Source organism: Leuresthes tenuis, unplaced genomic scaffold (genome assembly GCF_036924035.1).
Source record: "Leuresthes tenuis unplaced genomic scaffold, fLeuTen1.0.hap1 SCAF_4, whole genome shotgun sequence".
Classification (NCBI taxonomy): Eukaryota; Metazoa; Chordata; class Actinopteri; order Atheriniformes; family Atherinopsidae; genus Leuresthes; species Leuresthes tenuis.
Genome location: NW_027325358.1, coordinates 9,320,562 through 9,346,264, shown reverse-complemented (window position 1 = coordinate 9,346,264; position 25,703 = coordinate 9,320,562). Strand labels below are relative to the sequence as shown.

General features: G+C 36.9%; 1 protein-coding gene across 2 annotated transcripts in view; it reads right to left on the bottom strand.

The window, feature by feature from the left end:
* LOC140305545 (complement C3-like) overlaps positions 1-25,703 on the bottom strand; it is a 32,001-nt gene that overhangs the window by 416 nt on the left and 5,882 nt on the right. The window contains exons 5-42 of one of the 2 annotated variants that reach the window (XM_072384456.1): positions 25,534-25,622; positions 25,341-25,423; positions 25,122-25,209; positions 24,858-24,960; positions 24,196-24,316; positions 23,432-23,547; positions 23,030-23,176; positions 22,314-22,413; positions 22,088-22,182; positions 21,807-21,998; positions 21,550-21,702; positions 20,274-20,400; positions 19,661-19,720; positions 18,152-18,376; positions 17,965-18,082; positions 17,776-17,864; positions 17,248-17,387; positions 14,246-14,458; positions 13,424-13,487; positions 13,239-13,328; positions 11,602-11,808; positions 11,368-11,443; positions 11,052-11,196; positions 10,874-10,969; positions 10,009-10,159; positions 9,699-9,784; positions 7,680-7,757; positions 6,958-7,107; positions 6,509-6,571; positions 5,432-5,513; positions 5,159-5,201; positions 4,911-5,001; positions 4,730-4,819; positions 3,918-4,020; positions 3,637-3,726; positions 2,667-2,759; positions 2,499-2,582; positions 1,942-2,080 (exon numbers count right to left, since the gene is read on the bottom strand). In XM_072384456.1, coding sequence (XP_072240557.1) covers positions 1,942-2,080; positions 2,499-2,582; positions 2,667-2,759; positions 3,637-3,726; positions 3,918-4,020; positions 4,730-4,819; positions 4,911-5,001; positions 5,159-5,201; positions 5,432-5,513; positions 6,509-6,571; positions 6,958-7,107; positions 7,680-7,757; positions 9,699-9,784; positions 10,009-10,159; positions 10,874-10,969; positions 11,052-11,196; positions 11,368-11,443; positions 11,602-11,808; positions 13,239-13,328; positions 13,424-13,487; positions 14,246-14,458; positions 17,248-17,387; positions 17,776-17,864; positions 17,965-18,082; positions 18,152-18,376; positions 19,661-19,720; positions 20,274-20,400; positions 21,550-21,702; positions 21,807-21,998; positions 22,088-22,182; positions 22,314-22,413; positions 23,030-23,176; positions 23,432-23,547; positions 24,196-24,316; positions 24,858-24,960; positions 25,122-25,209; positions 25,341-25,423; positions 25,534-25,622 — 4,280 coding nt within the window. The remainder of the gene's footprint in view (positions 1-1,941; positions 2,081-2,498; positions 2,583-2,666; positions 2,760-3,636; positions 3,727-3,917; positions 4,021-4,729; positions 4,820-4,910; positions 5,002-5,158; positions 5,202-5,431; positions 5,514-6,508; positions 6,572-6,957; positions 7,108-7,679; positions 7,758-9,698; positions 9,785-10,008; positions 10,160-10,873; positions 10,970-11,051; positions 11,197-11,367; positions 11,444-11,601; positions 11,809-13,238; positions 13,329-13,423; positions 13,488-14,245; positions 14,459-17,247; positions 17,388-17,775; positions 17,865-17,964; positions 18,083-18,151; positions 18,377-19,660; positions 19,721-20,273; positions 20,401-21,549; positions 21,703-21,806; positions 21,999-22,087; positions 22,183-22,313; positions 22,414-23,029; positions 23,177-23,431; positions 23,548-24,195; positions 24,317-24,857; positions 24,961-25,121; positions 25,210-25,340; positions 25,424-25,533; positions 25,623-25,703) is intronic. The other variant, XM_072384457.1, reaches the window with a different exon arrangement.

Below are 25,703 nucleotides of genomic sequence, written 5' to 3'. Positions count from 1 at the left end.
CCAGAACACAAGACTTTTCCAATTAGCACCACAAAAGAATCCTTCGAGATCTTGGAGACTTTCTGTGTTTCCCAGGAGGAATAATTAATTAAATGTGCCACTGCCAGTCAGTGGCATATTTCATATGTACACCTCTTCAACAGTTTTTTACCAAACCATCTGAATCAAGGTTTTTCTGCTTTTTAACAAGACCCACACATTTGTGCACACATTTGCTTGGTTAATTCTAGACTAACCATCAAGAGAACCAATTCACAGTTTAAAAAGATCATTCCCATAAAGGGAATCAAATCTGGAGTAGAATATATCTATAACATATAAGATACAAATAATATATCTATAAGGGAACCTCCTTCGGCTCTGTTCTGCAACCCAGTCACGTACTTAATCAATCACCTATAATTGAGCTCTCGTTCTATAGCTTCAAATGAGAAAAAGAATTTGGATGGTGTTTAGGAAATGAAAATTAAAAGAATATTAATTGATTTTTATGTTTACTCTATCTTCGAGTAAATTGTAGGGAGCGTGAACCCAAGATGTTAATTTTTTATCTCAGCAACTTAGTTTGATTTGTTAATTAATCAATTTGGGCTTTTCAGGTGTGTAATTCATAAAAAAAAAGAAGAATGGTAAAAGAAAAAATGGTATGGACAGGGGCAACTGAGGACAACTGTTGCCCCTGTTTCTATTCCGTTTGAATTAATTATGAAGCGCAGCACTTCAAGTCCATGACAAATTTCCCCAAGGGGACAATAAAATATAACGTGTGTATTCTGCATACATTAAAAAAGTAGAGACTGTGGAGAATTTTGAAACAAATTTGATGAAGACCCTGTAGTTGCACTACTTAAAACAGGTTTGCATGTTGAATGGGAAAAAGTAGCGACCAAAATGCTTCATCGCTTGGTATTTTCAGAGCCAGAATGTTTTTTGAGTGTTGTGGGAAGGAATGGGAACATTGCAAAGGTAAAAGCTTCACTGTCACCACTTTTTTGGAATGTGCTGCAGGCCTGAAGTGCAAAAATAGATGTAAAATAACAGAATAAATAAAAGTTAGGAGAAAAAACATTTTTTTAGGTTTTATCTAAGGTTCATAAAGTTGAGTGAGTATAGGGTCATTATTCCAAAAAGAGACACTTTCGTGTTCAACTTTTCCTCTTCTCAGCGTCAGAGTACAATAAGAGTACAATAGTCAGATAAACCAAGACAAGCCATTACATAGGATTTAGCTTGAATTATATTCAGATGGATATACACAAATCACGCAACAAATAGTATGGAAATTCACAAAGGAAACAGAACAGACATGAGACAGAGTTCTGAATCCTGAAGTATACACCGTTTTCCTCACAACCACAGTTTTACACCATTGGGTGTTCACATACAGGCACACACAGCCATGACATTTTCCTGACAGATGTGCATCCTGATTCAAACGCCAAGGGTACCTTTACACGCTGATATGTCCGTATTAGCATTAGATTATATATGGTTATTACATATGGTTATTAAGCCAGGTTTCAGTTACGGAAATAATACAATACTTTGTTCTCAGAAAGAAACTTAACATCAACCTGTAGTTTCTTAGCTATTGAATACTAGAAAGAAAAAAACAGAGGGCAGGGAATGAGATGCAACTGATGTCTTTGTAATCTTTGCTGCACTCCTGCATATAGCAGCATTCTTAAAATCCCTCTGTATTACTTGTGGAATCAGTTCCTGGATCAAATGCCACACTGGTGCTGCAGACCTTGTGAAGAAGTTCTCGGATGTATTTCAGACTATAAGATTGGCGAAACTGAAATTGTGCAGGAAACACACACCCCCACACACACACACACACACAAAAGATGCCATTTTCAAAGTTTACAGATAGCAGGAAGCTCAACAGTTCACCATTCATCCAACAGAAAGCAGTACATCTATACAAATTAAACTCACGTTTGTTCCTCTTTGTAAATATCTGCGGATGAGCCCATGATCAGGTAGGTTTTACTTGCTCTCAGATCTAGCAATTCTCTGCAGTGTATATAACCAAGGAATGTGCGAATTTTACCATTTAAGGCTAAGTCAACGCTTCCTGTAATGAGAATAAACAGTGGAGGAAGAGAAAACAGGAGAGAATAATGAAAGGTTACATACAGAACCACTACTGTTACACTAAATAGAAACAGGAGCTGGGAAACTGGCACATAATTATTAAATCAATTATAGATATCTTGAATTTTCACCATAGGGGATGAATAAAGTATATTCTATTCTATTCTATATTTCTGCTGGAGACGCTGAGGATCAGACAGGGCAAATAGGAGATAAATATCAATCATTTGTACTGACTTCAGCTATCTTACGTTGAGGAGCAATATACTTTAAATACTTTAAATATAAACTTTATATGTAAAACAGAACTACACTCAAAAATTAATAGCTTGACTTAAAATATTGCTATAGCTAAAAAGGGAAAACTGACTCATTGAAAGGAAGCCATTAATACCCACCTTCTTTAATGGCTTCCATTATCTGCATTTTGTAAATGTCAGCGGACAAACTGGCACTAAACTCATCCACTCTCACTTTATACACTGAAATGAGACAAGTTGAAGACTGTTAGCTTACTTATTTGAATTCCTACTCATTTGTCCATAAACATAAACACACAGTCTTACCAAAATCTATTTTGTTGCCAGGGGTGGTTTCACATGACTTTGTAAGGCGCTCGTCATTGCTGATTTTTTCTTTTCTCTGCATACAGCTGTTCTCTAGAAGACAGATTGAACAGAAAATGAACACATCCTTCAGCTCAAATAATTTAGTTATAATAATAATATAATATTTCAGTGTATTTCTACTAAATATGATGTTCGGTACTTCTGTTTATATAAGGGGGATTTAATTGGTTGCTATTTTTAATTTGTGCCACTGGAAACATTGCATCTCACAGATATGGTCTTTAAAGGCCCCAGGAAACTTCTAGTTGAGTACTGTTTGATACAAAAAGAAAATATTATACTTATTGTTTTTCTCTCATGTCCCAATCCAGCACCACCAACCACTTAAGCATAAGCTCTGCTGACATTTGAGATTCAAAAAAGGGATTTCAAGTTGTATGTAAAAAAAATCAAACACCTGTGTTGGTGATCAGATAATCAACTGCATCTGATTAGAAGCACACGGTCACTATTTAGCCTCTTAATTCCTGTAGAAGAAACTTTGTCCAAATACACACTTTATTTTAGTGTTTAGTTAAATAAATAGTGACACCATGTAACATTCCGTGTGTTATTGTTCTTCCCAGGTTGTATTTATCTAACTTTTAGACCTGATAAGGACTACTGTGGTTACCAGAGTACATTTTGTCTTGTCCACGCAAATTATTAGTTGAAGTGGTTACACTGTGTACAGAAACAGATGGGAGCAGGAAAGGAGAGAAAAAAGGGATTTTGCCAAGAGAATATTAATCAAAAGGGTAAGGAGCAAGAGTAATGGTTACGTAGATCCAGCACCCTGTGACTGAACATGATGAAGAAGGTATAGAAAATGGATGGACGGGTGGATCGATAGCAGGATATCATGCTATGCCTGAGCATAACATATTAATGCATCACAAATTTACATTTAGGCTTTGTCTTTTTTTACCTTCAGCACAAACACATTGGCCATTATTGCAGAGTCTCAATAGCTCTCCATTTATCCTGTCAGGTTGGTAGAACTTCACACAATGTTCCTCTGCATCAAGAAAGAATGAAAGATGTTTCTAACATATCTTTTATTCATTGATCAAATTGTTGTATATATATATAAAAATGTGTATTAAACATATTAAATGTATTTATTGCATGCATTCAAGGTAAAATGCAATGTTAGTATATGTTCATCTGACATTGCATGTTTTTACGGTAAATGTCTCTTAGACTCACGGTCGTAGTATTCATAAACGGATACAGCAGCTGGTTGTAAACGTCCCAATTTTGTAGCCTGATGAATCCTGAAAGAGATCTCCTCCGGCCGTGTGTTAGAAATCTGTGGAAAGGTGGTGAACAAAGTATGTAAGAGGTCTGCATGCATATTACACCCTTTAAATTTTGTTTGGCTCTACAAAGAACCTAATGAAATGTGTGTCTCATTTGCACACACTGGCGATCCAGCTAAGGTATTCCTGCACATTTGCTACTACTAAATGTTGAGTTGATCTCTGTTAAAATGCACAATTTGGTCCTAATTTGTTTCTATATGGTAATTCCAAAGGAAACTCTTCACTGTAAATGGACTGTACTTGTATAACGCTTTTCGAGTCTAGCTGACCACTCAAAGTGCTTCTAACACAACATGCCACATTCACCCATTCACACACACTCATACAGCACATCTTAGTCTCGCTTCCTACTCATTCACACACAAATGCCACATTTCCTCCTGAGCTACAGTCTCCCCGATCAATCAGCCGATCAGATCACATTCATTTCCTGCTCTTTTTTTCCTTTGTAGTTTATTGTTATTTTGCGGAGTTATGCGTTCACATTTCACAAGTGCCATGTGTTATACAATGTCTCACAATGTCAAATAATAACATGATAATGACAAATAATCTGCTTGGTGCTTGTACCAACTCTAGGAAATTCATTGGTAAAGCAGAGCATGGTCAAAAGAGGAACTAATTCAGATTTGGTACAGAAGTGGAGTACTGGAGTGCTCTCTTTAGATAAGACATTAGGCAGAAAAAGAGCCTTACCTTGTCCAGGTATATGATGAGTGAGCCTCTTTCTGAAAGAGCTGTGTTTGTGTCATACTTTGCAATGATGCGGTCATGCCCTCTAGACAACTGCACACACACAAAATGCAAAGGTTTATGGCTGTACAGATGAGATGTGTTGTGTCTGATCATGTGAGTATGTGTGAATCAACACTCTTACTGTGTCCAGGTCATTTTTGTTAAAAGTGAAGCCTGTTGGCAAACCAACATCTAAGACTGACAAAGATGCATTACGATCCTTGTTTTTAAATCTGCACAAAGGAACAAACAAATATGTCAAGAAAGCAGCCCTAAACCCCAAATCTTATTAATGATTTACACATCACTTTGAATTAAGGGAAGCCCCATACCTACCCACGATTATTGCAACTTTATTAGTTAACAGTATGAGCTATCGATGGTACTTACAAGACCTGCATTTGCAACTTGTATATTTTCTCATCCTCACTTTCTGCAGGGAAAAAATATTTCATGAGAAAAAATGTATTGAGCAAAAATTAGCTGTATTTTGCAAATGTTCATTTTTTTCCTATTATATGGCAAAATATAGCTAAGGGGTATGAGTATAACATACAAGTCCTGAGGCAAACAAAACCAAGTGTTGTTTGGTTTGAGTGTGGTCGGCAAACTACAAAAAAACCCCAATAGCAATAAAGAGAAAGGAAAACATCGCAAAATTACGTGGTAGGACTTGCACATTCAGGTTGAACTTCTCACAGTCTCTCTCCTTTTCCTGGGGCAGAGTGTAATAATATGACACCATCTGTCAGAGAGAAAATGTTAAAAAGTTATATTGGAGAGAGAATTTTCAGGCCATCAAAATAGCATAAGGTGGTAGTAAATGTGCAGAAGCATATTTTGTTTGACATTTACAGTTTTATTAAAAACTGTATTTAGTTTGAAGCTGGAATTTGCTTTCAAGAAATACAACAAACAGACAAAATGACCAAGCTGCTGTACCGAATTCCACAAAAATGCAAACTTAAACACTATGCAAATAGGAACATCTGAGCACTATTTTGGTCGATAATGTAAATAGATGCAGTTTGATTGAAAGATGAGGAAAAGTGTTTGGGTTGTGGCAATGTAAAGGTATGAAAACACAACCTCTCAGGGATGGGAACAAAAGAACTATGACTTCTTGGGTGGTGTTAGAAAATCAAAGAGAACAGACTCAGTCCTTTGGACAAAGCAGACAGACAATACTAAAGGTGAAGGTAAGACCCTTCAAGGATTGAGCTGAATCCTAAAAGGCAGTGGAATATGACAGCACAGCCCATGTCAGGATGCTGGACACGCTGAGAAGTGGCTCTTTGGCCAATTTCAACAGACTGTGCAGACAGATGGAAATCCGCAAACGGGTTCAGGCTCTGGAGCAAGTTTTGCGAATAAAAAATTAAAACTGGCATTTTGAAAACATTTCCTTTGATTTTAAAATCCATACCCAAATTATTAAAGCTTAATATTTACAATTATTGTATATTAGAACATTAATAAATAAATAAATAAATAAATTTGAGAAAGAAATGTCAGCAGTCAGTGTTAAAAAGCCTTATGGCTGTGGGGACAAAGGACCCCCTGAACCTCTCAGTCCTGCAGAGCAGTGAGATGAGTCTCTCACTGCAACTGCTCCTCTGCCCTGCTAGGATGTTGTGGAGAGGATGTTTGCTGTTCTCCAAAACAGAATATAATATGATATAATAATAATATAATACAGCAAACAAAATAAAATATCAAACAAAACTGTGTCATATTTACCGTCATAAATATTTCTCCCATTCCAGTGGCAGTCACTTTCACATCCTTGTTTATACCGTAGAACTGTTGCAATTTAAAATGGGCAAAGCTTTTAGACACACATTTCAAAGATATATATGCATTAATCACAAGATTCTTAGTTAGTAATCATCTAAAAACTGAGAAGACGACTGACTGTAAATTCAATTATTATTTTCTTCATATGAAATTGTGTAATCTAAATCTATTAGCCAGCAAGTGATTTATTTCAAAAGGTATTCTTCTGGCCTTTACTTTCCTTCACTCATGTTTTCATTGAATTAATAGCCCTTCAATGAAGCCTGTTTGTGTTTAGGGCTATGCTGTCATACGAGAGGTACAATAGCATTCTTCCATTCAGTTTGATCTGGCAAATAATTAATGTGAATCATGAGACAATTATCAAGGCTACATCACACTTGAGTTCTCACCGATATTGTTCTTGTGACATGTTGGTTTCCCCTGTTGAAGTTGTACCTGCGAGATCGTGAACTGAACATAACTTCCACATCAAGATTATACTCAGATTCTTTTACACTGGTCCAGTACTCGGATACAGCCTGGTACAATAAAACAGTTGCCTGGACAAGGACACACATGATGAGTTTTTCCTGAGGAAAAGAAAACTTGCAAAGCTGTGCTTAAAGCAACGGTTTGGACAGTACAAATGCAAACGGAAAGAGAATGTAGGGATTCAAAAATGTAAATGAGCTTAGTCAAGAGCATTGACACAGCCCCATACCATCAGTGCCTGGTTTTCTAAGGTTTCCTTTTTGCACAGCAAAATCTTAAGCAGCATTTGTGAACAAAACTCTGTATTGTGGTGTCTGACAAAGGTTTCCCTTTGTCCGTGGTGTAATATCAGCTATTTCTGAATGACGGTTCTTGATGCAGTGCCATCTAAGGAATCAAACTTCATGGATGGGCATATGGGTTTTCTCCCTTGCACAGGGAGACACATGCAAATCCAACCCAATCTTTCTTTGAGGAACATTGATTTCAAACATTCACACACAGCTATTAAAAAACTGGAGAAGTTCTCCCCACTTTTTATCCTCATTCTCAGTCTTTCTGGGATGCTGCTTTTTCTTTATATATATATATATATATATGTGTGTGTGTGTGTGTGTGTAAAAGTTTGTTTTTGTATTACCTGAGTTGATCCATAGCCTCCATCCAACCTCTGCTGTTGGCTCAACCATTGCACAGTATGTTTGGCTTCCTCAGAGGCCTTTAACAACAGAAGATAAGAAAAGAAGATTGAAGATTTTGTCAGTGTACAGAAGTCTGACCCAGTCCCCTCAATCACAGCCTGGATTTGGATTAAGCGGCTTTACGATGGACGGAAGGATGGAAAGAAGTCTGACCATATTTTATTATAAAGAAACTACAATACTAACTTTTTATTATTATAGGTTACAGAACAGCAGTATTGAGTAGATTTAACAATCAAATCATCAATACTTAGATACTAATCGATTAGAAAATAAGAATAGATAATAGTAATAAAGTTGAAATACAACTTGACATAACCTAATCTCATGATAAAACATGAAATGGTCACATAAGCTTCATCAATTGATTTATGCCCCACCATTTTGTCAAACATTCATGTATAGATTGTTGCATCACATTTACTTGCATAAAACTAACTTAACAGTGTTTTTTGTCCCAGACTGCCTCCATTTTATTACATTTTGTGACTATTTTTGGGGACAATGCAATAACATTTTAAAACTAGGTGCACCAGCAAGACCTGGAAATATGCCCCAAGGATCTGTTACGAAAAATGTTCTTATCGTCATCATGTTTCACATGAAACTCCAGGAGAAAGTGAGAATCTGAGTGTGCAGGTGTATTGTGTGTGTAAGAGGCAAGTTAAAGTGAGCTTGTCTCGCAGTCATCATAACCATGTGGACATTTAAAACGTCTACCTGTTTGTTCAGTAAACGCCCTGTTGTTACTCTCACTTCATTTGGCCTTTTGGCAAAACAGTTAATTTGCAAAGGAACAAAAACACTTAGATCTCTTGTAACAAGACCATCTCAAATTTCTGATCATGATAAAAGGTGTGGAATCTGCAGGGGATCTTGGTTTTAAAGAGCACATTATGATATGAAACGGTCATGCGGTATATCAGCGACAGATACTGTTTGCAAGGGGAATACTTGCCAACTTCATCACAAACTTTAAACATGCAACACTAGTGTGACACAGTAACTACTCTCATGCACTGCAGCGGGTGGATAAGCAACATTTGACAGGATGGAATCAATTAATTAATGTGCTGAAATTACAATAATATTCAGTACATCCAACCACATAGTAAAACAAAAGCTGCCACTTACTACATTTATGAGTCAAATTTAAGCACACACAAAAAAAGATTTAAGGTGAATATCTGTCTCTCAGAAAAGACGCTGTATTTAGCTCACTGGAAGTGACCAAGTGATTTAGATCGAGATGCATTTCAACAAATAAGCATTTATTCCATTTCAACATCATTAATGAGAAATATGTTGGTAAGCGACAGGCAGCTCAGACCACAAAATGAAATAACTTTTTATCCTAACGGAAGGGATTACATATAAGCGACTATTTGGCTTCTGTTTAAAAAAAGAACCTATGATTTATTTTCTCATAAAGTACTATTTTTACTATGACAACATGTCTTTAAAATAAAAGCATGAAAGGTACTACTACCTACTACCCCCTACCCAGTAGGGGTCCTTAGGCAAGGCCCCCTTACCCTATCTGCCTACCTGTAAGTCGCTTTGGATAAAAGCGTCTGCTAAATGCATAAACATAAACATAAACATAAACATAAAAGATAAATGTGGTAAATTCTGAAATCATTAATTTATCTGTAAAGCAGTCAGCATGGAAAAAAAGAAAAAGTGTAGCAATAAAGTAGATTTAAGGGATACCCCTACCTTTATTTAGGAACACCAGTAATGCTAATGCAGAAAGTAAGTCTGAGCTCTTTTAATTGAAATTATTTTGTCCCCCTTAATTTCCAAATGTATTCCCTGGTGAAGTCAAGAATTGTTTTGAGGTTTAAATTCTAGCACTGCCACAGCCTTTGTAACAAATGATTGAATTTTAGTTTAAATGACGCATCATTCATATCCAAAGATAGGATTTTTCATGTATGTCAGAGGGATGTAGTCACCTTCGTCTTGACGAGTGCACGAAGAGCATAAGCTGTGGCCTCCAGAGTGTAAACATTTCCCTTCGGTACCGGCCAGTGTGATCGGTCTGTGGAAGACACACCGGCCCACAATATTATTTTTAATCACCATACTATATGTGTGACGAGCTAAATTAATACCATCTTCCCAAATCTTATTGTATAAACAGTCTGTGTCAAAAGTATGAACACTGCTGTTCATTCATCTTGAGAGTATGTATCTTAATGAATATGTGTGTTAACACAGACTGATGTAGTCTCATCGTGTTCAGGTATATGGTGTGGGGAAAACCTCGGGCAGCAAACTTGTAGAGGATCTCCTTGTTCAGTTTGTTTTCATTCGCAAGGGCATATGATGTGATTGTAACAGCATAGGGGTTGGTGAGGCCAGGCAGACGCTGCTCCAGGTAGGCTACTGCATGGTCAATACTGCTTGGCATCGCCTGGATAGAAGGCAGATACAGCAAGTGTGAAGATCCAGCAATGCAGGAAGGTGGAGTTGAGATCCTGATCTCATTTTAAAACAGAGAACCTCATACATTATGAGTAGTACAAAAGCATAGTAGTACAAAAGTAGTACAAAAGCATAATACAACAAATTAGCTTCAAACGAGTCAGATCGTATAATATTTTGTGATATATATCAAGAAGGTGTGCACTAGTTGAAGTAGTATTAATATTGTTGATGCCCAACAATCTGGAATTTAGGTACTCTAAATGAAATTTTTCTCAATTTTCTCTCAGTTGCAAACAACTGCCTTATTTCCAAAATCATTTATACAATAATTAATTTTCAATGGTAAAACCTTCCCCTTAATTTAAAGGCAGACAATACATTTTTAGAAATTCTATGTGTAATACAATAAGCAGATGTAGGAGTGATATCTAATTAAAAAAAAGAAAAACTAAGATCACATAATAATCACAGTTCGTATACTCCAGCTCTGGAAAGTCCAGTGCTTACCCAAAGGCATACAATAAAAAAATACCATTTTTAACATTAATAACAGCTTTAGGTGCAAAAGATAAAAGGTTATAAAGCAGTTAAACTCAACAATAATAGTTACTTGACACCTGATCTGTAATCATTACAAGCTTTTTGAATATGTTTAGGAATTGATGTGCACTGATGTTCATATAAAAGATGAGATACTCACATAAACAGTGTGCAAACACAAGTCTCTTGACTCTTGCATGGCTATCAGACAGAAGGCTGTCAAAGAGGCATCCGAATCTGTGCCAGCAACATCACCCTACATGTGGGTACACACATGCACATGCATACATATAAAGTGTTTTTTTTTAAATGTTCTGTTATTGTCTATGTCTACTCACAGTCACGTGTCCCATTTCAAAAAACATGCCATTAGGTCGTTGCGTTTTAAGAATAAGGAACTTGATGGCGTCACAGATCACGCTTCTTTCTACTGCCATCAGTTTATGTGCCATAGCAAACACCTTGGCAACATAGGCAGTCAGCCTGGCAAATGAGATGAGAGTATAGAAGTACAGTAGAGAAAAAAAGGAATCGTGTGATAGATCTCTATTTATATAAAAACAACCATATAACAAAACTTTAAGTCAGAATTTTTCCTCAGAATTAGAGGATATGAAAACTCTCATGAGTTGTATAACTGTTTGGGTGCCTCACCAGGTGCCGCTTTGAGAATTAGGAAGTGCATAAAAAGATCCATCCGTTTTACGGAAGGCCAACTCATTTTGATAGCCTGCACAAAACCAAACACACAAATCCACAGTGCTTGAATAGAAAGCATATGGGGTTTACTTCTTGATGACATTTCACATCTCGTCTAAAGGGCATCTTCCATTTTAGCCAAATGGTGGAGAGAATCTGGCTTGAAGGTTCTGTCTGGTATGAGCTTACCTTTTATCATGTGTTCGATAGCTTCATTACGTTTCTCAAGGCCGACAGATTCCCACTGATTGGTATTGTCCAAATATATGGTTGCAATGACAGGCAGGGACATGCTGATCACGTTCTCCTCTCCAGAGCCTGACGGCTCTCTGATCAGAGAACTCACGGACTCCCCGCTGATGACTTTCTTCAGTAATAGAGCTATGTGTTCTCTTCCTGCGTGAACACAGAAAAGGGTCCAAACAACCACTGAGCTGCCTTTGTTTGGAATGTGTGAATTTCCAAGCAAAAACAGCTGCATGCTAAGGAGGATACTACAGTAATACATTTGCTATTATATAGCAATTATATATATATAAACTGCACATATGTGAAGGTAGCTGTGTTATTATGCCAAGCTCACAAATGATCAGCAGTAAGATGAAAATTAGCTTGTGCTCATTAATCAAAAGGTAACAACCTCATGATGGTACCTGGTTAGCTTGGTGCTCTTGTAAAACTGGTGATAATTTTTTGAATATCAAAGTTACAAAATTTACTTTTAACCTAGATACTGAAGAATGATTGGAATAGATTGGAATAGATATGGTCACACTACTTTTGGTGTCCTTGGTCTGAAAGCAGGGCCTGACAGGCATGTTGTCTGTAGACCCTTTCACACAATAGATAAATAACACTGATTGCTCCATCAAGCTGTTAAAGCGATGGCACTTCTGTTGATGTTCCTCACCCTTCATTCACACATGCCTGTGGGACTGACTGAAAATGTCACATTGTGAAATTGGACTGTGCTTCAATTGCTGTATGAAAGTCACAGTTTTCTGGCAGCATTATTTGCATTAATTCAACAAAAGTAGGATGTTTATTTCACATGAGGACATTGCCTCTATACCATCACTGTGAGAAGAGAAAGAGAAACCTAAACACACAAAACTATGGTCACTATCTGTCTGTAGTTACTGTTTTCTAACAACAACAAGTTGTTTTGCCATAAAAATCCATACAAAAATAACAGACACAGTATTCTCTTCAACAACATGGTAGTGGATGGCAGCCGTTGATACTGTGGTCAGACAGAGAGCAGACGCTTCAGCTTGGATAAGACCATGACAGAGATAAGTTTGCACAGTACTAGTATTTATTCATCTAATAATGGCACTTGTCTGATTCTTCTGAAGAGCTGACCATATCTCAAAATATGTGCGTCCCTGTCTCTTAACTTGGCTGCAGGCGTTCACACTTGAAAGTGTTGCAGAAAAACACCAGAGGGGTAATTCACACATGACTCTATACATTTGGCTGCCACCAGATTAATGGAAAGCAGTGCATGCTTGAAAAGGGCTTATCACTTTCCTTAACGTATTACCTTCTGTTTCGATGTAAGTATGTATGCCCAAGTCTGAGCTGTCTATCAGCAAGATCCTTTGCTACATGGACTATGGCTTCATTTGACTTTGCAGCAAATAACATATTTTGAGTGGTTTCAGGAGGCTCTCATTTTATGGATCTGTTTTAACTCAGAATGGTCAGCAACTGTTTGGAGGTCAAAACTTTGCTGCTCACATACTAAACAAAACAAAAATACACACACATTTTGCTAAATGTGTGTAAAATTCAGTCCCTGAAAATAAGTAATTTGGTCTTACCTGTTAGAGAGATTACTGTTGAAGAAGGTGTGTTTGGAGCAACATCTGTTGAAGGAATATTACTGGCAATGATTTCCACCTGTCTTCCATCTAAGAAAAGAGATGATTAGCAAACTGGGTGATAGGCAAATAGCTGAATAGATTACGGTTTATGCTCAGTTTTTATGCTTTAGTTGCAAACTTACCTATGCCTTTCGTTGAGGGGTCTAGTGTTAAAGTTACCCAAGATTTACCCAGTGTGCCTGCAGGCTGGAAATTAAGGGTTACATAAAGTAATACACTTTCAATAAACTGCTCTGTGACAAAACACTAATGGACTTCCTAATGTGTGTGTCTGTGTGTTCTTTTATTCCAAATTAATTAAAAAAATCAGCATGTAGTATATATCAAACAGAGATAGGTGTATACAATTAATATGAAGCTTATATGTAATCTTCTTTATTGTATGTTCAATTTTTTCTGTTATAAGGGAACTATTCTAGGCATATTTTACACCAAGCTCATCAAAAACTATAGTGCCTGTCTGTTAGAAAAATATTGTGAGGTTGTACTATAAGAAAAGAAGTACCGTGTGCAAGATTGTTTTACAGTGTTGGGAGATTAAGGGACACTGTGCTGGGGAGGCCTCCTATCTGGTTAGTTTAATTCTGTGTGCTGAAGAAGGCCTCCTATTTTTGCTAGTTATATCCTCTGTATGAACCTTGGTGTACTGAACAAAGAAGTTTTACATGACATTATGATATTAACTACATTGTACTCATCTAACATAGACAGTGATAGAAGGGAATGACAGGATAGTCTCATGACCTTATGTGGCTAATGTTTTTTTAGTAGAAAGTATAAATAGCAGAAGTATCATTTTAGAACTCAGACAACAACCCTGTGTAAGCTTTGTGATATGTTGTGCAGACTTCTCTCCATGCTGCAAGATTAAACTTTTTGTTAACTGATTCCAGCTGATTCTCTGAGCCTCATCGGGAGAATTTTCTTAACATTGTCTCTCTTACCACCACATGGAGCATTCTCCGGATTCCATCTGCAACAGACATGCCTCTGACAGATGCTTTGACCTCAATGGAGGTCATTTCATTCCTCAAGGGAACAATAACGAATGGAACAGATCGAGTAGTTTTAGCTCCAACCTGGACCACCTGGCGATACATTCTCTGCTTGTAAGCTGCACTGCACACATAGTCATTATCCAGCAGATCTACACGAACCTTGAAATGGGAAGAATGAACAATACTGACCGTTGAACACTGACAAATTTAAGGAAACATCTGTACACTTTATGAAAACAAACGCAAATATTTCTATGACATGAAGTCACCAAAGGGTTCAGGCACTGCATGGAATTATGCAAATCATTTACCATCCATGGCCACAAAATTATTAACCACATTATAACCACACAAGTATTTTTATCCTTACAACCAGAAATTAGAATGGATGTGTTTCAAGATTCAATCACTGACCTACACAACATAGTCCAACTTTTGTGTAACTAAAACGTTTCTTAAGTTATGAAAAGAAAAAATGTGTATGGGTATTACTCCCTTTAAAATCCTAAATTAAGGTGATGCTTTAAATCACATTCAGAAATTAAATAATTAATTCAGTTTGGTCTCCTTAGGTGTAATCTAAATATCACATGATGTCAGTATATATTCATCTGTTGTGGAAATCCGCAAAGTCTGCAGCACTAAGCAAGGGGCACTATCAAGCAAGCAACACAATGAATACCAGTTCTGCAAACAATGTTTTGGACAGACTAGGGTTGTGTTCTAGAAAATGTCAAAAACTTTCAACATCCTTTAGAGTGCCAATAAATCCATTATTAGGAGATAGGAAAAAAAAACAAGTACCACAATAAATCTGCCAAGAGAGTGCAGACCAACGGACGTCATAGACTACTCTATAAGGATATCAGTCAAAGATGTAACAGAGGTCAATGGCAACCTTGAAGGTGTTCTACAGCAGTTTGTCCACTGAAGGAGTTTAGGCTGTAAACTCCACAAATCCGGACCTTATGGAACAGAGGCATAAAACATCTGGCAGAAGTTAATTTCCTCAGAATTTAATCAATTATGGATGGTTCTTAATACAGGTAAATTCTTGTGGAAAACCCATTTTAGGCTTCAAGATAATTGAGTCAATTGGCAAATGTTGCTGCATGACAGCAATAAGGGCCTTGAGCATACTAAAGCAAGACATGTCTTGTGAAATGTTCTAACCAAAGCCCATACCTCACTCTGACTAAGAATTTGTGGTGATGTTTAGAGATTGCTTGACACCAGCAGTACAAGAAGAATTTGGATCCGTTTTGTCTGTAGGAATGAGCAAAAAAAACCAACCTAGTGCTTAACCCTCACTTTCAAAACATCCATCCGTGCATTCAAGCCCTCTATTCTTTCACCTCAGTACTGCAGCCAGTTCCACATATCAACTGTGCCTTATCAGCAAAAGGCACACGTGAACCCGTCACCACTCCTCTTTGGTAATTAACACATGCCAAAAAAAATGAGTGCCACATCAGTGTGTGCTTACACACATCAAACCAACGTCATAGAATCAGTGACGATAACGTTGTGGGTTAGAGTGGTACATTCTATGATGTGACTGATGTGACTATTTCCCTTGCTGACTCAGAGGCTCATCAGCATCGGATCAACTTTGACCCCAATTCTGCCCACGTACTTTCACACACTGATGTGCAACAGAGATATATCAGTCCTGGCTTGAATGTCCCTCCTTACAAACACCCTGCAGCTCGTATAAATATTCTTCTTGCAGTCAGGCTCATCTATATATTCACAAAACTTCTGCTGTTGGATTTCTGCTTTTTAGGCTCTGATTGCTATTAAGCAACACCGTCAAAAATCCAAGCCAAGAGAATATGACAAACATGTTCGTTTTATTTCCCAGTGTCTTCTCCGGACAATTTCTGGTTAACTGGCTTCAGCAGATAACATGTTTTTATTTGACTTGAAATAAAGAGTTTCATTAGGGAACTTTACAGAGAAGTTCAGTCCGGTTGTAAATAATCCAATTAACTAATCGTAGTAATACTGTTACTTTTATTATCCTAATGTCTGAACATTTTTGCAGAATGGTCACAGCCTTCATTATAGTATCGGCACTCCCTTATAGAAGTAACCTCCCCCAGCATTGGGCCATGAAAAAACTGCTTAGTGAGAGCTTAAATCCAATCCACCCCACAACCCAAAGGGGCTTTAGCTAACATCCTGGTACCAAACTGTCCAACACAACCTCTGATGTTCTTTGTCCGTGCCTTGACTGGTCAGAGCTATTTTGGCAGCATGAAGATATATTAAATAAATATTAATACTAAATAATCTTAAATATTTGTCATAATGGTATGGTTGATTGTTGTACGTGCTTATTTCACTGGTTTGGTTGATCCTTGTGGGATACTTCAGCATTAGATATATGCAGATTTTGGAGCAACATATTAAGCCATCTATACAAAGTATTTTGTGAGAAATGCCTTGGTTATTTCAGAAAGACAATGCCAATAATTCAATTTGCACATATTACAACATCATGACTTCATACAAAAAGAATCCTGGAACTAAACGTCCCTGCCTGCTATCACCCTGGAATGTTTATTAATCAAAAATGGTACAATGAAGGGTGAACTAGAGAGCATCTTAAAAACATATCAACAACAGGAACATGTTTTGCTATCCAAATTAAAACTAGTAACTCATTTCCCAAGAACTCACAGAGTTGATGCAAGACAGTGATAAACATGCCCCTATCCATCTTACTCTCAAATATGTTTCCTGCTTTAAATTCAAAATTATGTTGGCTTGACATATTTTGATTTACATTTTACATTGATTCTGTTTTTGGAATCAGAGAAAGGTTGTATGATTATCCTAAAAACATGTTGGCTGTTAGATTATTTATGTTAATGGTCTCGTTCTCCAGCAATATTACGCAATGGATTATACTGAGGCATTCAATGAGGATTCAAAAGACTTACAGTTATAGGATTGGGGTAGTAGTTGTGGAGTATTGCCTTAATTTCCAGTTGCTCTCCATGAACAGCAGAGTATGGTAGTTTTAGATCAATGAAGAAATTCTTCTGCACAATGATCTCTAACGGGTCAGCTACACAGATACCTGAAAAGGAAAAACAAGCAAAAGAAATCGATGATGACAGTACAAGTAGGATGGAGTAATTTTGTTTGTCTACAATTCCAAGCCTGACAGATTCAGCATTTTACTCTTAAAGCAAGTTTCATGCAGCCACCATTCTGTTTGTGCAGGTAATTTTTCTCATGATGTTCTGTTTGACACAAAATCATACTCTGTTGTCTGTCTGTGCACATAGTGTGAACCTGCACATATACGATATGTGAAATTGCACCTTTTCTGTCAGACTATGGTTAGAATACTAATTCCAAGGCTGACAGAATTATCTGCCAAGGAAAGTCCACTCAACTCAACTCTAAACACAAATGTAAAGGAAAAACAGGCAAAAGTAAGATTGTAGATAAACAATTCTCACCGTGAGTTCTTGACAGACTAATTCCAGTAAACTGCCAGGATGTGACTGAGTCTGGCAAAAATTCCTGTTTTACTGATGATATGAACACACTGAAAATAAGGAAAGTCAGTTTTGGTGGCAAAATAGCTTTCAGACCAATTTTAGTAGTGTCACGACTTATTGCGCAAAATTTTCTATTGCTGTTCTTACCAATTAGGATTTGTTCGAGGACAAGCACTCAGCTTGATGTCATTCAAAAACCAGCTTTCAGGAAACCTTACGCGAGTAAGAATTTCATTGTTGTCCATGTATTCGTTATTTTCTTCACCTGTGGACATCATCAAAAAAGATTACCACTTTTTTAGGATTTTTAAATACAATTCCGAGCCAATTTAACTACCTCCGTTTTGAGCCAATCTCTTGCTACGAGCCAATAGAACGGTTCCCTCCTTTCTTTCAGCTCGATGTCTTTCGATCTCCTTGCAGCAGCGCATAAAGGCTTCCATGCAAGCTGGACTATCCACGATGTGCTTGCTATGCCTCTCACAGGTGTATGAAACAGATACATTCCTCATACCATCTAAACAGCATTCTTTTTGTATTTTTTCTTCAAATTCACTCACTGAAAAGACAGACAATTGTACAGAAAAGAGAGTGGAGACAATAGTGTATAACTTAAAGAATGCTATTACACAACTATCATTTAATTTTAATGTTTGCTGATGAAATTTGTTTCAAACATTGCACATGTTTTGACTGCCAACAGGAAAACTGAATGAAAATATACATTTTCTCAGTGTTACTGCAAATAAATGAATGACAAATAAAGTGCCATTCAATGCTTAATTTTCTTTTTCTTTCTCTTCATCTGTTCTGGAAGAACAATTGAGAAAATAATGCAATTTAAGTTTGTTTAGTATTTTATAATGTGACATTTATGGCTAATGGTTCCATCACAGCCAACATAGTTTATTCACCAAATTTTCACAGTTCAATCAAACCTTTGATTTGAAGTTTTTATCTTCTGTATTACACTTTTCACCCATCAGGTGACAGAAGCCTGTAATAAACTAGGGTTGGTTGTCCAAATCATCCCCTAACATGAAAGCCTGCTTATTCCAAGCATGTGCACAGTCTATCATTCGGACAACTGTCCATATACACACATTCACATAGTACAATAGACTCAAACTTACTAAAAAGCTAAACAACATGGTAAAACAGCATTGTTCAAAATCCTTTAAGAGAGCTTAACTTAGCCTCATGATTTTAAAAACAAGGCCAATGTACTGAAAACCTGCAGTTTGTCAGTAAAAAAATAATAAAGCAGGGTATAAGTTGGGGACAATACTACCTTGTGATTGACAAAGTGCTACCCAGTGGGTTTGCTCCTGGTGTTGCCACTTTTTAATGGTTTATTTTGTTTTCCATATGACTGTCTTGTGTGTCTGCATTGGGGTCCTCAATCACACCATTTCGCAACAGAATAATCTGCCCTGACCTGGATCCAGCATATCTCAAAACCTACAACAAGAATTTTGTGTAGACATGCTTTGCTATCGACACCTTTGTTGAATATTTAGCTGATTCTTGACAGATTGAGGCCTGTTTACGTCTCATGGATGTGCTACATGCTAAGTCTCTGGTTTTTGGGACCTCTGGGGATAGATGGAAAAACGATGTGTCAAGCCATGCATACTCCTTCATCTCCGTACAAAATGGTCTTTATAAAGGAAGAATGTGGATACCTCACACATCCTTCAGACCAGGTGTACACAGTAACGGACAATTTCACGGAACTTCCTAATAAATATTCTTTTTTTCACTCCACTTTAAAGACAGATATCCTGAAAACATCGGAGAGAGCCTAATCTGTTAGGCAGAAGTTGAGTGAGTGTGTGGTTACTGGGTAAGTCCACTGGAGTTATGGCTCGTTTCCTCCTGCTTGGAGCAGAGCATTTCAAATCTGAAAATGCAAAGCAAGATAAATTAGTTGGTAGTTGTTACACTGTGAAATAAAATGGGTTGTAAGATTAACTAAGTTGGCATAGAAATGTACTTTAGTTAAAAACATGTTGTGGTGACTGAGGAAAGTAATCTCTCTTCATGAAGAGCGAATGAAGAAGAAAGTATTCAGTCTTGGTGCACTGTACACTGTTTTTGTCTGTGCAATAAGGTAATCTGCAAGCAATAGTTCTCCAAGCTTTCTGAATGACTTCTCTTAAAATTGGCTGGTTTTTTTTATTAATTTTACTTCAGTCCTTTCCTTCTCTTTAGGCATTTGGTTACTAACATCCTACTGCAAAGATACATAAGTTGTTCTAGTTTTTTTAGTTGCTTAAAAAAGCAAAAAAGAGTTTTACAGATGAATGGTTTTACTAATATCTAACTAGATGCTAAAAAGAGGGAATAAGCATCTTAATGAATCACAATGGCATACAGTTAAAAGTCGTGGTAGTGTCTTTAGTGGATTGTTTCACAGATGACAAAGCTAATTTAGCTGAGTGAAATAGTTCTACCTGTTCTGTAGGGTGTCCCAATGGTGCTGGTTTCAAACAACAGTCCTGCATCGTAAAAAACATTCATGCTGTCCTTTCCTCCACCTGGTGTGCAGCCTGTGTCGTATTTCTCCACCATGTCCCATATCTGAGCAAAGTGGAAGTCATGCAAATATAAATCAATCTATCTATCTATCTATCTATCTATCTATCTATCTATCTATCTATCTATCTATCTATCTATCTATCTATCTATCTATCTATCTATCTATCTATCTATCTATCTATCTATCTATCTATCTATCTATCTATCTATCTATCTATCTATCTATCTATCTATCCATCCATCCATCCATCCATCCATCCATCCATCCATCCATCCAGTTACATCACCACAAATATCCACATTGAGAGACGAGCAAATTATTGCCATATCGTATTCTGAAATAAAAACCAGAGCTAAGTTGGCAAATCAAATTTGATGAAGTATGTAACAGATGGAAAAGCACAATCGTGTGTGCTTTGTCAAAGCTCCCAAAACTGGACTACACACTCAGATAATGCGGTTGGGGATCCAATCAAGCGCGCCTTTATGCACTCAACTAGACTCAAATGAGCCTAGTCACCCCACCCATACTCCAAATGTCATACTTTTCTGTTTCTTTGTTGTCAGATAACTAAACACGACAGTGCGGTTGGGTTCATCATATCATAACTCAATTCCACTCCTGTGCATGCATTCTGGGACACATACAGAGGTTCAGTGAAATGGCCAAGTCAAAATTAAATTGTAGATAAACTCAAATGTGCATGTGACCATGCTGACTGTGTGGATTTGGTCGTTTCCACGATGGACAAAAAAATGATCTTTTAGTCTCTTCTGAACAGATTACCTTTGTCTACATGTCTGGAGATTCCTCCTGATTGTCTAGTGTCTTTTGGTGAACTTTAAACATGCTTCTTTTTTACTTTAACAACGTCCAGAGAGACACTCCAATCTCTTTTATGGAGTTCTTTCAAGGTGACCTTTGCCTCTGATTAATACCCTTCTTGTCTGGTCACTGCACTTTGTTGGCCTGTTGTTTGACAACTTTATTGGGGTGTCAGGTTTTCTTTCTAATGATGCATTCTGAGGTTTCAAGTCAGCACACTGTCAATGTCCCTTACGTATCGGATGGGTTTTCTAATGACACATTTAATTCTGTGGTGATATAAACTCAGAACATATATTGCTGGTTTATATGATCTAAAATGTACCGTACTTGAATAATTTTAACAGACAGTATAAATAAGTTGCCTTTTTCTGTGTCAGGAGATGCCTGTTGAAGGTGTCAAAGCGTTTGTCAACTGCCATCAGTCCCACTGTGGCCTCTGGATCTCCTGTGACCTGCATTGCAAACCTCTGGCGAGGTTCATAGGATGCAGCAGGTCTCAATACTTCCAGCTTGAGCTAAAGGATAAAGGAAGAACAGATTTGTTTTGCTAAAGCTGTTATATAAAGTTTGCTTCAACATATAGCATTTATCTCTTGCACATCAGTGTTTTGTCTCTCACCATTCCCAAGCAGGTGTCTTTTACGTTGACCCAAACAGAGTCTGACACCACTTCATCGGAACTTGGATGAAAGTAGGCTATGATGCGGAACGATGGCAGCATTTCTTTGGTGATTTGAACCAGCTGGGAAATCAGGTTCATACCATTGCTCTTTTGTCTTTGATATCTCACCAGCTGACCTCTGCTCAAAAACTGGGGAAAAATATTTAATCAATAACTAGCTTGTGAAACACTCGTGCACGCCAACAAATAGCCATGCAATAAAGTTGAAAGTCTCTCACCAAATACGTAATATCTTTTTGTTGACTTTGTGGCCTGTTGAAAAAGAGGTTGATTTTCATGTATTGTCCTAATTCCACCTCAGTTGTATCCACACCTGCAATTACAACTTACCACGGTTAATGTTACACATTTAGGGAGACAGTAACCTAAAGCAGTTACAAGCAGCACTGACATTATCATTAATACCTAGTTGACCACATGCTGTACCTTCAGGACATTACTTACTTATGTGGATGTAACTGTTGCTTTTGGTTTTATATGGGTAAGCATTCATAGTGGCTGATGTTTGTCTTGAAAATGAAATCCGAGGATCATTGGTTCGTGCCTGTAATTTAAGGCACACACAAATAAGCATTCTGTATACAAACAAAACTTCATAATTTAGTAATCACTTGGCTGGTGTTCAGTCACGTGAAAAACAAAGTAATTGTGTCTTTTGATATTCATCACACGCCTTCCTAAAATAGGTGTTCTTTCTTTTTGTATGTGTATGTCATCATAGACTGTTGGAGGTGGCAGCACAGTTCCTCTGCTTATCTGTAGATTTTGATGTCAAAGAAATTGGTGTCAACGAACGTGGTTGAAGGTGGAAAACCCAAATGCGGAAAGAGTACGCAGGAGGTACCGGCTTACACAAACTTTTTTTTAACTTATTGGTGCAAGAACAAAAAGCCCAGAAGCAGCAGGAAATACAGTCATAACAACGATCAAAATCAAAGACTGGCCAGGCACAAAACTATAGTGAATGACAACAGTCCTGGGAACAATAATGATCTGGCACCCAACAAAGCCAACCTGGAATATATACACTCGGAGGGAAATAACAGCAAACAGCATTTTTTCTTATGCTTTGATATATGAACAGTAAAAGAAGATGTAGTTTCTTTTCCACATACAGACTCTTTCTTTCTAATAAAAAAAAGAAAACCTTAAAGACATACCGTTATAGTTAGGATTTCTGAGTTTGCCACTGTATGGATGGTAACCTTTGCCATGCCATTGGCTGCAGTGATGCCTCTAACTGCACCAGGCTCAACCAAGACAGCTATACCTTGTGCTGGAGTATCATCAGGATTCATAACTTCAACCTGCCATCACAGAAAAAGATGCCAAAAGTATAAGTCAAATGTCTTATTAAAAGAATTGCAGGAACTGTTTTTTGTTTATTGTCATAAGACTACAGTTCACTGCAAACCACAGCAGATGTGCTGAAAAGTGTTTCACTGATAGTACCAGTTTTGACTGTGGGCATCAAAAGTATAGTACAGTGATATTCATCTCTTCTTGAACTGTTCTTTATTTTATTTTGCTATGATCTACATCGATGTAAATATGTACTTTACCACAACATCGAAGGGCATTCCTGGTTTGAAATATTTGGGTGTTTTCTTGAAAGTGATAGTGTAGGGTGATGCGATGATTTTGATGCCTCTTAACTCTGCCTCCACCATTTCACCTCCTGTTTGAGACAAAAGTACATAATAATTAAGCCTTTCAATAACAGTTCAACACCCTCCCCTATTTCAACCTCTAAAATACATAGTATCAAGAGAAAAACAAAATGTAAAAAAAATACATTTAAGAAACTGCTATTTATTGATTCATTTTTTATATCATCTAACCAGAAAACATCATGAGAGATTGATGACATCACCTAAGAACCAATAAAACATGTCTGCTTTCTATTAAATTTTTCTGGACATACATTTTTGCTCTCTATATTTATCAATGGTGGAAGTTTTCAAATACAAACATCATGTTGCAATGTGAACTATACTAGAATGTATAAACAATAAAACTCTCAGTCTTCTGATGCCGGTCCCAAATATTCATAGTTCTTTAACTACATCGTTTAGTATCAAATCCAGAAAACCCTTATTGTTTGTATTAAATCAGTATCTTGTTTTATAATAAATTATTATATAAATTTTAAATAATCACACATGGCTTTGTTCAGAAATCATCTTTAGGAATGATTTAGATCACAGCTATTAACTGAAGCTTTCCACAACAAGAATATAACATATTATGACCAAAACATAAAAATATTTCAATATAATATACATATATATATATATAAAAGTCCTATATAGGACACATTACTCACCACTCTCTGTCAGCACACTGACCGTTGCATATATGGAGCTCCCCACCAGGTCGAGGACATTTGGGAAGGTCTGAGTGATTGTTTCCTTTTTCAAGGTGACCTCTACATTACCTCCCACAATCTAATTTTGCATAATACAAAAATGATTTGAATTGACATATCAGCTAGCTTTTAACATATCTTTTCAGAGAATTTTGAAAAACCGTAACTGCAGACCGGTTGAAAACAATAAATTGCTGAATATGTTTCACAATAATGTTGATATTTAAAGCCAACAATGCCAACTTTGTGGATAATGAGTTTGTGCTTTTACAAGAGAACGATAAAGAGATTTAACTGACACAGACTGAGCAATCATCAGACAGACCCCTGTTATGTCTATCTTCAAGAAACTCTTGAAGACACAGCTCTTCAGAGAGCATCACCCTAGCACTTACCTTGTACTATCCTACCCCCTCCACTTTCTGTACTTCCCTCTATACCTGGACTCTATTTCTACACGGTCACCCATGACTAGCGGTTTTCCTTCTATGTAGCTTATTGTTAACTTTTATGTTAGCTGCATTGTTATATCCTCATTTGTAAGTTGCTTTGGATAAAAGCGTCTGCAAAATACGTAAACAGAAACATAAAAACGATCAAAAGTAAGAATATATACTCACCAGGATACTCTGAAGAGAGCTAGGAAAGCTAATTTTTTGACCTCTATGGATAAACCCAAATACCACATAGGCTGTCCCATCCACCTCTTTACCACAAAAATACCTAAAAGCACAAAATAATCATCAACTTGGAATAAAGAAAAACAGAACAATCATATATATATTCATACCTATATATGTATATATATATATATATATTTATATATATATATTGTATAGATCAAATCCCATCACTATTTCCACAAAACAAAAGACTTTACATACATAGCTTGAATGTTAAGCGTCAGCCCTTCTCTGTCCACATAATAGAAGGAGCTCAAAGGTGTCAGTTTAACCTCAAAACTGGGAAGCACTGAAAAATAATACAGACAGTTTATGTGCAATACCACTCAAAAGTTTGAACACATCTCACTTACTTTTTTTCAGTCCAATAAAGTAAGAAAGGAGGGTTTTGTGGATTTAAAAAGTTAAAGAGGGACTCACCATATTCTTTGACCTCAAATTTTGCAGCAAAACTCATTTGTGGGTTGCTGCGGAATTTTGCCACCACCTGCCACGGTCCATTACTACACACACATATTCATAAAATAGGAAGATTATTGTAATAATAACATATTGAAATTAATAACAGCATTACATTTTTAAGAGCATGTTGGTACAACAGAAAATAACTCACGCAGCATTTGCAGAAAGTGAGAAACTTCCAGAGAAGATGCCTGATCTCAAAATGTGAAAATTAGATTCAACAGTGAGGCCACCAGGGGACTAGAAATGAAAGAGATTCTGGTAGGAAATTATAAGCTGAAAGCATTGTCAATCTCAGAATAGCGTTTGAAATTTAAAGTA